The sequence below is a fragment of the Dama dama genome, chromosome 21 (genome assembly GCF_033118175.1).
Source record: "Dama dama isolate Ldn47 chromosome 21, ASM3311817v1, whole genome shotgun sequence".
Taxonomy (NCBI): Eukaryota; Metazoa; Chordata; class Mammalia; order Artiodactyla; family Cervidae; genus Dama; species Dama dama.
Window position 1 is genome coordinate 59,661,576 of NC_083701.1, and position 13,826 is coordinate 59,675,401.

Sequence of the window (13,826 nt, forward strand, 5' to 3'; positions counted from 1 at the left end):
GCTGTGGTTTACCTTAGTGGCTTTTAAACACGGATCCACGGCTGTGCATCAGAGGGTCTTTAGTTCCATTTGGGTTTTTTTGTCTCTTTTTTTAAAGGAATCTTTATTATTACTAGCCATGCCACAGGGCATGCAGGAACTTATTTCCCAGACCCCGGATCATCTGCGTCCCCTGTAGTGGAAGCTCTGAGTCCTAACCACTGGACCACCAGAGAATTCCCTGTAAATTTAATTTGTACACAAAACCATGTATGTATAAATGAGCATGTTTTAGAAGAAATGTCCACAGTCTATAGGAGTGTATCAAGGGGCTTTAAGTATTTCTTAAATGAGTGCTGTGTATAATTGTCTCATTTGGTTAACCAGCAAAATATAAATATCATGATCTTTTCCATCCATTACAAAAGTTCAGTCAACTGATTACTGGCAGTCTGCTTCACTTAGAAGCTGCTAGGTTACTGATGTTTAATAAACGTTAAATAGATAAACTGCATTAAATAACTAGATTTGCCAAGAATAATAGAGAGATGCAATGGCAAAAGTTACAGTATCAGTGAGTATTACATGAATAACAGAAAAATGTATTCACTGTGATATTTAATAATACATATTCCTAAGATTTCTCACTTCTAAAAATCTTATTTGTGAAAGTTAACACATCAAGTAGTTTCATAAGATTTCTCATTAAAATTTAAATTATATTTTAGAAAAGCACAAAAGTTTAGGGGAAAATGTTACTTTGTTTTAGTAATTTTCTTCAAAAAAATCTCAATTTCCTTGTTATCTAAAATCTGAAAATTAGAAAGAACAAGGTAAGTTGTAAATTACGCCAATCCATAGAGCTTTCTCTTGAAAGAACCTGGGTATCTCATTTTGACCAAAAGGAAAGCAGAGACAGCTGTCCTTTCCTTCACAATGAACTACCCTGCACAGCACAGGTTTACCTTTAAGTCAGGAATGTTGAACTTTGAAGAAACTGCAAGGTTATTGTTCTTTGTAGTTGCCGCATGCAATTTCTCCCATGTTTGCTGACATGTTTTCTCCCCAGGAGCTGATATAAGCCAGAACTCAGTCATGTTGTTTACCAGATATTTCCTCCAAAATTAAGGCTCTGAAATGTAAAACAAAACAAACTAAAAATACATTTACTACCACTTGTTTCTAAATTATTTCAGAGTGATCAGCACAGCTTGTTGCAAAATTGATTCAACAGTGGCATACAGTCCTAAACAAAGTCAAATTTATTTACCTGGATATAAGTCCATAAAAATGGGAAATTTACGATACTAGGAAAAAGTGATGATAAAGACCTAACACATGAAGCACACAATTTTGAAAAAATTACCCAACATCCTAAAATGGGAGCTAGTCAAGAAGGGAGACTACCAAAAATGTCAGCCACCAACAGTTTCAATCCCCCAAAGAAGTTGAAGAGTCACCAATTAATGGGTTTATCTTAAATTTTTAAAATAAAAAACCTAAATAGGAAGTGAAAAACCACACATAACTCTCGCCTTTGAAAAAGAACTGAATCAATGTACTTCAACAGTAGCCACCAAATAAATTAGCTACATCTGGTTTAGCAAATCCTGCAAGGTCAGCCAAATTCTAATCCCTAGTCAAACTAATCTCAATCCCTAGCATATACTTAATGGCCATCAACCGCTGACAAATTTGCACACATACAAAAATACTGCCAAGCAGCCTTGTAAATCAGTCTTTTATTTAAAATATGCCTGGGAGGGGTGCATAACATACAACACTATTGGATCTGAGTAGGAGGCTGTGGCTCTCACTTTCCAGAGTTCCATTAAACACACAACCCTCTTCCCCATTCTCTTTCCTTCTCCCCTTTACCCTCCTTCCTCTCTCTCTCTCTCTCTCTCACACACACACACAGAAAAACAAAGCCCAAAGCCAAATCTCTTGGGAATGTAAGTAGGTAAAGCAGGAAAACACAAAATATAAAAGAACTCGATATAACAGTATCATTATTTCTACTTTAATATGCTTTCATTATAACCAACATAAACTTTCTACTACCACAGCTTGTTTTTAAACCTTTCCTGAAATTTGGAGTCTTAGATAGAAGATTAACTGTCTTACAAAGTTGTCCTGATAATAAATCAAATAACGAATGTGAAAGAACTCTGCAAATTTAAACTTCCTTTAAAATGTAAAGCATGATAGTTAATTACAATGGACTTTCCTAATTTTAGAAGCCCACTGTAATTAACCCTACCTAGTCATTTCACAATTGAAGGTGATCACAGATGTCATTCTATATACTTGTTTCTTTCCTAACTTCCATTTTAAGAGCATCTACCATATACTAGGTGCTGCTCTAAATGTCTTATACATTGTCATCTCAATCTTCCTAACACCTCTGTAAGATACATATGATCCTTTCCATTTACAAATTAAAAAACATATTCAGAGAGATGAGACTGGTAAAAATATAAATGCTGGTACTAAATCAATCTCTCAAGAATCCTACTCTAAGATGATTTTTCCAACATTACTGGAAAAAAAAAAAAGCTGCACTAAGAACTACACTCTCTCAAATGGCCAACAAACTAAACAGAGCTTTTATAGTGATGGCAGGCCCAGACAAAGCACTCAGCCTGGCCAGAAAACCAGTCTTTGATGACACATTTTTACACCTCCTCTCCTCGAAAAACGGCAGGTGATAGAATCAATTTTTAACGTCCTCCTTATGACACTGTTAAATTATCTGAACTGCAGTTTCTTCAAAGACTGTAACAATATGAGCTATTACAGTAGATGTCACTATCATACCACTTAAGAGTTCTAGAAACTCTTTTTCAGCCAACAGGTTTTCAAAAGATTTCAAGAAATAAGAAAGAGGATCACATTTTCTCATTTATAAAAAAAGACCTGCCCAACTTACTGAGTTTTCATTAGGGTTGAAAGAAATAATGTCATGTTATTTCTAAACAGAACTAGAGTCCCCTCTGGCCTTCAAAGGCTGTTCCCAGTATCCCAAGTAGGAATTATCTTGTTTACTTACTATGTTATCAATGCCACTATAATGCAGTTATCACACTATTCTGCTTCATTGTTTTCATAACATTTTTTCCTCTCCACCTGACTGGGAAATCCTGAAGGACCAAAATCATACCTTCTTTTCTAACGCCCTGAAAGCCCAGCATATACAATTCCTGTCAACATCAGGGACTTTATAAATGCTTGTTTTATGATAAAATGAAATATACCAGTGACTCTGAACCAATCAAAAATTCTGATTGGAGGGGAAAAAAATAAGAGCCATAGAAATATTTAAATGTTTTTAAACTTTTTTTTAAACTTAAGAGTCTTTCAGAAAACAACCCTAGAGTAACATAGACATTAAAGATTGGTAAAGCTGCAAGTAACTAAGCCTTTGTCTTTCATTATTTTAAGTGTGAATACAGAAATATAAAAAAGAGGGATTGAGAAAGAACCTCTAGGTACTTTAGGCAAAGCAATGGCCTCATTTCTTCTATCCTCTGGTCAAAGCAAACTAACTATACAAGAGGAACCTGATGGGAAAGACAAGCTACTGAAGTATCTAAGGATAAATGTAAGAAATGCTCATAAGAAAAGCATCAGTAAGTCTTCTGCAAAATCCCTGTTTTTAAACAAATTCTTTATTTTTTAAACAATGCCCAATGTTATCCGGTCACTTAGACAAGTCACATAAAAAATTTTCTCTTTGAAATTTAAGTACAATTTAAGCTCAGTTCCAACAAACTAATCTCTGCAGAGGAACATATTTGTGTGTGTGTCAGGGAGAAAGGGATGGTAAAAAAAAGAAATCCATGTTACAAAACACATATCCCTTCCTCTCTGAGCTGCACAGTAACAGTCAAACCTGCCCAAAAAGTCTGGACACTTCTACCTCTGTTGACTGCTTCAACTCACTGGTTTTTATGCCTAATTATTTCCCTTTGTTTCTTCTTGTATTTTGGAAGTCAGGCATTAACATAGGCAAATCACATGTTAAACAAAAGAGAAAATGATTTAAAAGGCATTCCTCAAAACTCAGATCAAGGTTTAAGGCCCCCTGTTATATGTGTGCATTCGGTTGCTCTCTGGGTGGTCTTTTTTAGATTCCAGTTTAGATGCTGAACACTCCCAAACTGTTAGCTCCAGCCTAGGCTCCTCTGTGCATCCAGAGCTATACGCAACAAGTCTCAGCTACAAGATATTTCCACCTGAATATCTCAAAAAACAAAAACACATTTCTAGTCAAACTCCTAATCTCTTCCCCCAAACCTGGTCCTACTTCAGTGTTTCCTTAGCACACTAGTAGCCTGCAATACTGGACAACCATAATTGTCAAATGTCATCAAGATAGCAGCCAATACTTCTTGCGCACTTCCTACCTACCAGCACCAGTTAAAACAGTTTATATGGATTAACTCATTTAGCATACTGGATGGACAGTAGTTATACAAGAAGAAACCAAGGCACAGAAAGTGCCTCATAAATTATGATATATATATTATAGTGCATTATCATGTCATGTATCACATGAGCGTCATATATCACATGCTTATATGCTAAGCATGAATGTGTTATATGTTCTCATAGCACCTTTTCAGTATTTCCTTGAGAGACACTTTTTATTGATATCTTTCTGCCAGATAAACTGCACATTAGAGGAGGTGGAAAGCATAATAGTTTTTGTTCACAAGTGTATTCTCAGTCCTGGCACAGAAGCTGGTATGCAGAACCTCAAAAACTGTGTGTTGAATATTCCTGAATGAATACATAACAGTGAAGATGAAACAAGTAATAAAGTACCTTGCTTATAAATTGGTTTGGTCCCCTTTACTTCCTTTACATTAAAAGAAAAATCAATTTCACTGAAATATCACTTATATACAATAAAATGTACCCACAAGAGCACATTAGATGAGTTTTTGACAAACACATACACCTGTGTAACCACCACCAAAACCAAAGTTAAAAACATTTCTGTCTTCCCAAACCCTTCCCTCACATGTAGGGTCAGTCAATCCCAATCCCACTGTTGACCTTGGGCAGATGCTAATCTGTTTTTTTGTCGCACTCTAGGCTCATTGGGCCTGATCTAGAATTCCAGTGTAAACGGAAGTCCACACTGCATTCTCTTTTGTATCTGGCTTCCTTTGCTCAGCATGGCTCTGATATTTGTCCATGTCCTGTGTAGCGATTCATTCTGTTTTACTTCTTAAGTGTTCTGTTACATGAATGTACTATGGTTTGTGGTTCCATTCACCTGTTGATAAGACATTTGGATTGTAACCGGTTTGGGGCCACTAACAACAAAGAACATTCCTTTTCAAAGCTTTTGTGAAAATACATATTCACTTCTCTTAGATAAACATCTGGAAGTAGAATTTCTGAGTCAAATGATTAATCCATATTTAACTTTACAAGAAATCACCAAACTTTTCCAAAGTAGATGAAGTATTTTGCATTTCATTAGCAAGATACACAGTTCCAGCTGTTTCACATGCCCACCAACACTTAGTGCTGTAAGCCTTTTTAGTTTGAGCTATTCCAGTGGGTTGTAGCTCTCATTTCCGTGATGGTTACAGTTCAGGATCTTTTCACCTTATCAGTCAGTTGTATCTCTTCTTTGTGAAGTTTCTATTCAAATATTGTGTCCATTTTTTTTTTTTAAATTCCATTGACCTTACTGAGCTAGTTTTTCATATGATCCTGGTGTAATTTCTTTGAGAGATGTGTGTGTATAAAACATATATTCTGTGCCTTGCCTTGCCTTAATGGTGCTCTTACAAGTTTTCAATTCTGATGTCCAGTTTATCAACTTTTTCTTTTACATGATTCGCTTACCCCAGGGTCACAAGGATTTATCCTGCTTGTAGTTCAGAGAGATTCCTGAACCTTTGTTTAGAGTTTTCAACAATTCAGGACAAAATTCATTTTCTTCAAAAATTTTTCCTGCTTCTCTTTCCCTTTTCTGAGACAGAAATGGCATGTATATTAAACCACCTGACATTGTCCCACAGGTCACTGAGCTTCCTTTCTTTTTTTCCCCAACTGTTTTTCTCTCTACACTTCAGTTTATAAACTTTCTTGCTACATCTCGTTGGTTGACCCTTTCTTCACAGTTATCCGCTATTTGTCTCAAGAAGTGAATTTTTCACTCTCAGTGTATTTTTCAGCCTTAGAAGTTCAGTCTTTTAAAACTTCTTTCTTCATTATGTTCATGTTTTCTATTAAATCCCTGGGCATATCTGTAATTCACAACATTAAATTGTTGATCACTGGATTTTTTCTTTCTTTTAAGAATGTTGTGTTTTAATGTATGTAAACATAGAGCAGATTCACTTTGCTATACAGCAGAAGCTAACACAACTGTAAAGCAACTCTACTCCAATAAAACCTAATTTAAAAAATATATAAAAGAATGTTATGCTTTAAAAAAGTCCCCCCCCCCCCAAAAAAAAAACAGGGGATTCCCAGGTGGTCCAGTGGTTGGGACTCCGTTTTCAATGGTGAGGGCCCAGGTTCAATCCCTAATCAGGGAACTAAGATCTGCAAGACACTTGGTATGACCAAAAAAATAAATATTAATAAAAGTATGTTGCGCTTTGTTCTGACAGTCAATTAAGTTACTTAAGCTTTTAGCATGTTTCATTCAAGGCTGGTTGTTACATTGGGTTGGCCAAAAAATTCTTTTGGGTTTTCTTGTAAAACCTCAAGGAAAAACCCAAAAGAAAATTTTGGCCAGCCCAATACTTTGTTAGGTTAGGTCGAAATCTTTACTCTGGTGCTAACTTAGCCCTACCAGTTAAGATTTGACCTTCCTGGGATTCCTCAGGATGCCCCAGGTATTCATAAGGTATTCATAAAGCCCTTCAGCACCATGAGCTCTGCCAACTGTCTAGTTTAAAGCTCTCTAGTCATTCTCTGCTGGACTGTACCTGTGCCTGAAGCATGAGATCAAGGTCTTTTTGTCTCACTGGGAACTGCAGCCACAAAGAATCCAAAGGCCAGCTTCAGGAAACGCAATGTAATCACCAGGGCACTGCACTGAGAATATGAAGACTTGGAATCTAATCCCAGTTTTGCATGTCATCGTCTGCGTAAATGTCTTCCTTTGCAAAATGAGAGGTTTGGATTCCCACATCCAGGATCCTTTTTTGCTCCTATATTCCATGAATCTACACCGGGTAAGACCTAGGACTCTTTTTTTAATTTTCTTGTTAAGTCCTTCAAGTAAATCAGATGATCAGTCAGGTTTTAGAACCACTGTAGTAAAACAAGCATTTCCATGATTATTTAGTGAATTATACAGTAAATGTTACATGAAATGGCAACCATTCCTTAATAAGATGGCTACATGTCATATCATCACTATCAAGAATCACACAGTACTGTCAGTTCTATAATGCAGAAATTATTTTTGTTCTGTGGAATGTAGAAACTTTAAATGTATCAACCCACTTTACAATGCTTTCTACGGCGGCTTATGAATTTAAAAAATAAGTGAAAAGCAAAATGATATATGAAATCAAGTACAGAACAAAACAAAATCTGGGTAAACTATATTGTTTTGCTCAAGAAACACAATTTTATTTCATTTGTGTAGGAGAGAATATAGAGGATTTTAATGCCATATATATAAATAGGTGGTTTTGTGACCACAGTGTAGAGTCCTGATTCACTCCCAAAACTTCTTGAAATTTTTTTCCAAGGCTAAAAAAACTGCTCTAGGGACTTCCCCTGGAGGTCCAGCGGCAGGGATAGGAGTTCGATCCCTGACTGGGGAGCTAGGGTGCCACAACTTTTTTTTTTTAATTAAAAAAAAAATTGCTCGAGGTAATGGGAGGCTGTGCGTGTTAAGTTGCTTCAGTTGTGTCCAACTCTCTGTGACCCCGTGGACTGTGGCCTGCCAGACTCCTCGGGCCATGGATTCTCCAGGCGTGAATACTAGAGTGGGTTGCCATGCCCTCCTCCAAGAGTAGAAAGAAAACAAGGCACATGATAAGATAAAAAAAATCAAGCAGAATGCACTGGAAGCACAAGAGAAACACTAGTCAAATTTCTTAAACACGTCGATCTTGTCTGACTGCAATAAGTATGCTTTTTCTTTAAACAGTAACAAGTCTTTTCCAAAATGGAAGGAAAGAAAGGAGAGAAGAAAAGAAAATCCTGGGTTCAAAGCTTGGAGCCTGTTTATTTCATTACTGTATCATCCACTTCTAAGAATTTAAAGGCAGTGGATTATTTTCCGACCACAAGTGATTAGGATGCGAAATAAAAAGAGTAAAGTAGGGACTTGCCTGACAGTCCTGTGGTTAAGCCTGTGCTTCCACTGCAGGGGTCATGGATTCAAGAGCACTAAAATCCCACATGCCTTGCAGTGTACCCCTACCCCAAAAGACGAGTAAATAACAACTATCATGGTAACACAAGAGGTGAGGATAATAAACCCAAACAGATACTAGCACTTTTTTTGTGGATGAAGGTAAGAGCCTGACCCAAGACAGGGGCAACCACGAAAAAATAGAGCATCCCAGTAAGTGCTCCAATATTTAACTGCTTTCAAGAAACCAACGCCTGAGTCTCTGAAATGCAACCACCTTTCACAGTAAATTTAAATTTCACAAGAAAGACTGGTGCTGGTCTACATGCAAAAAACATCCTTTTTCAGTCCTTGAAAATACCAAGCTTTCACTAAAGTGGCTTATTTCAACCTGCACAAGGAGGAATACCTCAGATATCATGAAATATCACACAGCCTTCCAACTGTGACACATCAACTTCGAACAGAACTGATCAGAGTGCAAAAGAGCCACAATCCATCCATCTTCAAAGGTTGCTACATTCTTCCCCTGAAATTTTAATACCACACAAATAAAAGGTAAGAATTACCTGAATGGTAACTTCTGAATGAATGAATGATTCTGAATGCTAAATTCTATCCTTCAACAAGGAAACATCTTAACTGGGATTGTTGGAGGGGCTTGCTCACAATAAAACTTGTTTAAATAAAAGCTTCCAATAACAACAAGGAATTTTACCTCCCAAGGGAGACTTTAGTGATTTACATGTAAGTTTAAAATTGTTAGGACACACACCTTCTTTAAATCATTCTTAACTTTTGTGTTGTTTTGTCTTCAACTGAAACAGCATTTACAGATGGCCTATAATCACATTAAGGATTACCTGAACTTCATGCCATAAATATCCTGAAATGTGAAAGAACTTTAGTGGATGTATTTTATAAACAGCCATCTTTTTTACATCTTTGTATATGGCCAGAAATACATTTGCAAAAGCCAAGCCCTACTTAGGCATAGATGCCATCATAAAAACAGAAACAAGCCAGAAAGATAACAACATATAACACAATGTTTAAAAAAAAAAAAGAAAAAAAACCTCTTGCAATTTCTGCTAAAGCAAGTTGAATCCATAGACAGGCAAGGAGGGCACTGTACCATTACTGAAAGGAATCACCAGAACCTTCTGAGCCCCCAGACGTTTCCTCTCTGCCACAGGCAACTCAACACTTTCCCAGGGAGCAAACAATTCCTTCCATGCCAGGGAACTCCCTGACTCTACACTCATTGTCTCCCAAAATGTTACTTCCCTTCTCTTTCAGGTTGGTATCTGATAATAGTGACTGAATCACAACACCACATTTTTCACCAGAAGGTGTTAATATCTCTAAGAGGATGTATTCTAGCCTGAAATTCAACAAGCCAAAGACTTGAAACAAGTCTGCTCTCCCCAATTCGTCACTCAAGTAAGCTTGAGATCCTGTTTCCTGGTAATGACAACCACTTACTGAATATGCGCTATGTGATCAGCACTCAACATGTTAAGCAATTTTGTACTTGATTCCTTCGAGGAAGATGGTATCACCACCCGTATTTGCAGATGAGAGGGCAATTAATGAAATGTCTTGCCCAAGGTCACAGAGCTAGTGACTACATACATTTTACAAGCAAGTTTATTAAAACACTACTCTTAAACTCTATATCCCCAACATATAGTAGAGGGCCTGTCAGTAAGAAGCACTCAGGTATATGTTCAACAGACAAAGGATGCCATTGCATAGGGTGTTGTACAACCAAATGGTACCTCTCTCCTCCAGGAGGAGTTTGGAAATCTCTGAGATCATTTTAGGTTGTCCCAACATGGGGGTCACTACCACCATTTAGCGGCTGATGGCCAAACAAGAGACAGTTCTGTCCAAAATGCCAACAGCACCCACGGAGAAACACTGAACTATAGGCTAGCTCATTAACAACAACAACAAAAACAACTGTCATAGTTAAGTCAATCCACCTGTTAACCACCTTTATTTACAAATAACTTCCTATCCATGGATAGTTTGCATAAAGTATCTTAAAAGATACATCAACCTCTTTCTATACAACACCATTTTTACATCTGTCTAGCATTTTATTTTCAAATACAGAGCTAAGGTTGCATCTTCTGGTCTATGATGGAACCAAAGCACCTCTCCTCCACTGCCCTAAGGACTCCTCTTGGAAATCAATAAATATACAGCAGATATGCCAGATCTGCTACACCCGTGGAACAGAATTTTGCTTCATTATCAAGAATACAGTTTGAATTTTCTAGTTCGAAGGATCACTCATGTCGAAAGGAAAATTTAGATTGCCCAGTTTCACCGCTTGAGCTGTCTTTTCAAAAGTACCATGCTAATGGCTTCTACTACGTCTTTAAAATATCAGTGAAATGTGAGCTGAACATGAATTAGATTGTAAATAAAAAGGTATAAAGTTGCATATCCGAAGAGTGCAAAAGGTTTACTCTGGCAGATCAGAACACGTACCAGAACAAAATTCAACTAAGAGGTATGTATTTCCATGGGGTCACAGAGTCAGACATGACTGAAGTACTGAGCACACACACTCACTCGGTGCAAACTGCAGATCCCCCTGAGCAGACTCAAGCTTAAAAGACGACTGATCACTTAGGGACTGGGGGACCACAAGGAGACCCTTTGTCAAAGGTTTATTTTGGCATTCCAGCTTTGTTCTTCCGCCAATGCAATTATTTCGAAAGTTGTGTAAATAATCAGAGAATCACACTTTTGAAGCCCAAATGTTTCTTTTTAGATAGACAGAACTAATGTAAATAAGGCTCCAAAGACAGACATATCAAAAAATAAAAGCGATCATTTACTGCCCAGTTCTAAAAGCAGTATTACACAAACCATCTAGCTTTCAGCATTTACTTTAGTCAGACCCCGAGTACAGTTTCTTTAGATTTTATCTAGTCCCTGCAAGATACACCAAAAGAGAAAAAGATCCGGGAGTTTTGAGACACAATCCCGAGGTTCCCTCTTCAGCACAATTTGAGACGTGCTAGTTGCCAGAGAACCGTGATTGACAAGCTGAGCACTTTTTGCCCACCCTGCTGCTTATTATCTCCTCCAGCTGAACTGTAAACTGAACAGCTTCACCCAAGCTAACTAAAAACTGGTTTTTAGAGCACGGACCACCTCTGCAGAATCCCTTTGAAGCTGTCCTACTCAAGTTTCACTGAAAGTGCTGAATCAAAGGTAAGAATGCACTAGGAGAAACTCACCCTTCTCTCTAGAGAGATTGTGGTTAAGTACTGGGCAGGTAATTGGCAGTCAGAAGACAGTATAAGTTATGCTAGACTTAAAACACATCATTTGATCTGTTTCTAGGTCCAAGAGTCTATCTAGATAGGTCCCGGTCTATACAATGAATGGCATTTTCATCTACTTCCTCTCAAAGACCTGTAAGAAGCAAACAAACATGCAAGGGGCTTCCGGGGCGGCCCAGTGGTGAAGAATCCGCCTAGCAATGCAGGGGACATGGGTTCGATCCCTGGCCGGAGAAGATCCCACATGCCCCAGGACAACTAAACCACGACTACTGAGCCAGCGCTCTACAGGCTCTGTGCTTCACGAAAATGCACACAACTTGAGAAACCCGCACACTACAGCTAGAGACTCCCCCCGCCCCCGGCCCGCGGCAACTAGAGAAAGCCGGCTCACAGCAAGTTAAGACCCAGCGCAATTAAAAACACAATAATTTTTTTTAAAAAATGTAATTTCTGTGACTGTTGTTCAATAAAAGGTATTCGGGAGTAGATGACAGCACCAAAGTATAAGTTTGGAAGATCAAAACAGATCTTCACAAGAGTCTCCCCAACCCCCAAATGATCCAACATCTCCTGTGCACTTCGGGGCTATTGGGGGGGGGGGGGTAGCTACAATGACACTCAGTGAGGGGTGCAAACACAATCTAATCTTTTCTCCCCTTTGCTCCTCTGTTTCTCTGGTGATTCAATTTGCCTGTGTGACTCCTTCAGTTTCTTTTCAGGGTTTCTTGCCTACTCTTCCCCCATTCTAATTAAAAACAAACAAACAAACAAAAAAAAAACCGCTCTGAGTTCTCTGGAATCCCGTTCTTTCCCCTGTCACAGGGACCCTGCGTCCTCGCTGAGGGTCTCCTAGACCCTCTACATTACCATCACCTTACTCGCAAGCACGTACGCCCAGGGGAAGCTGTACCGCTCGCTGTGACCTCACACACACCACCCCGGATCCTCGTCTGGGCCACTCTGTTACCTTTCGTCCCCCTGAGCGAGGATTCGCTGTGACCCCAACCCAAGGAGAAACGCCTCAGACCCGCAGTGTTTATGTCTGCCTCTGCCACAGAACAGCCCCTAGGGCCCTTTCTCTTTTCCCCTCCTTCCCTTCCCCTTAGAGACAGAACCCAGGCCCACGGCGGCGACAAACTCGCGCCGAGAAACCAGACACGGCCGCCCAGCCGGCGGCTCCAACGCCACAGCCTCGGCATCCGCGCCCGCCCCCATCCCTCCCAAGCGGCGACCGCAGCGCGAGCTTCAGCCCGGCCGGGGTTCCCGAGGCGGGGTAGCCATCGCTCACTGACCCAGGGAAGTGTCAAACGAGGACGTGAAGGCAGTAACAGGCAAAGAGGCGGACAGCCTGGCAGGCGTTAACGGCTCAGCGCTCCATCCCCTCCCCGACCTAAGCTCCGGCCTCACGGCTTCCTCGACCCCGGCGCCTTCGGAGCAAGTCACGTGCCAGCCAGGACGGTCAGCTGACCGCGGCGCGCGCCGCCACGCCTACGTGCGCCGCTCCGCCTACGCGCGCGCCACTGCGCAGCCGCCACGGCCGAGCCCTCGGAAGAGGAGCCGGGCTGGGAGGCTCCCCGGGAGCTGGAGTCTGAGTGGGCGGAGCTCTTCCGGGGTGGGTGGGGTTTCTGCTTCTGGAGTTCCGCCCGAGTCCCGTCCGCCACCTATGCATTTCATCGCTGCCATCGTTAAGGTTATCCCGGTTTTGTTCAAGTTTCTGCGGCTCGGACTTTGCCTCCAGGCTTCTCCACTCAGGATTTTCTTCGGACAGCCCGGTTTTCTGAGTAATATCCTTAAGAGTTCCCTTCAGCCTCTGATGCACCTTTTCCTTTCAGTCCACTTCGAGTTAATTCCGTAAATGTCTTTAGAGCGTTTACTATGCACTCGTCATTGTGCTCATTTTCTTAGGATTGTCTACCGGCGTGAATCACTCTTTGCAGGAGAGAGTTTATAATCTAGTTCGGGCGTCTATGAGGCATGTGATAAACATCGGATAGTTGGAACCACAGTAGATAAAAATGAAAACCAAACAAGGTTACAGGGCAGAGGCAGGGACAGGAGAAATCATATCCTTTGGGAGAAAAAGAGATAGCAAGCCGCTCTCCTGAGCCGTGCATATTTCATTAGCTTGGGAAGGTAGGTGGTATTATTTTGGTTCAGAACATAGTTTAGAAACGTTAGAGAATTTTTTTTTT

General features: G+C 39.9%; 1 protein-coding gene across 1 annotated transcript in view; it reads right to left on the reverse strand.

Annotated features, from left to right (window-relative positions):
* Nucleotides 1-13,081, reverse strand: part of ATP6V1C1 (ATPase H+ transporting V1 subunit C1) — a 36,844-nt gene extending 23,763 nt beyond the window's left edge. The window contains exons 1-2 of the mRNA XM_061123631.1: nt 12,927-13,081; nt 945-1,111 (exon numbers count right to left, since the gene is read on the reverse strand). Of these exons, the coding sequence (XP_060979614.1) occupies nt 945-1,076 (132 nt within the window). The 5' untranslated portion in view covers nt 1,077-1,111; nt 12,927-13,081. The remainder of the gene's footprint in view (nt 1-944; nt 1,112-12,926) is intronic.
* Between the last annotated feature and the right edge of the window lie 745 nt (nt 13,082-13,826).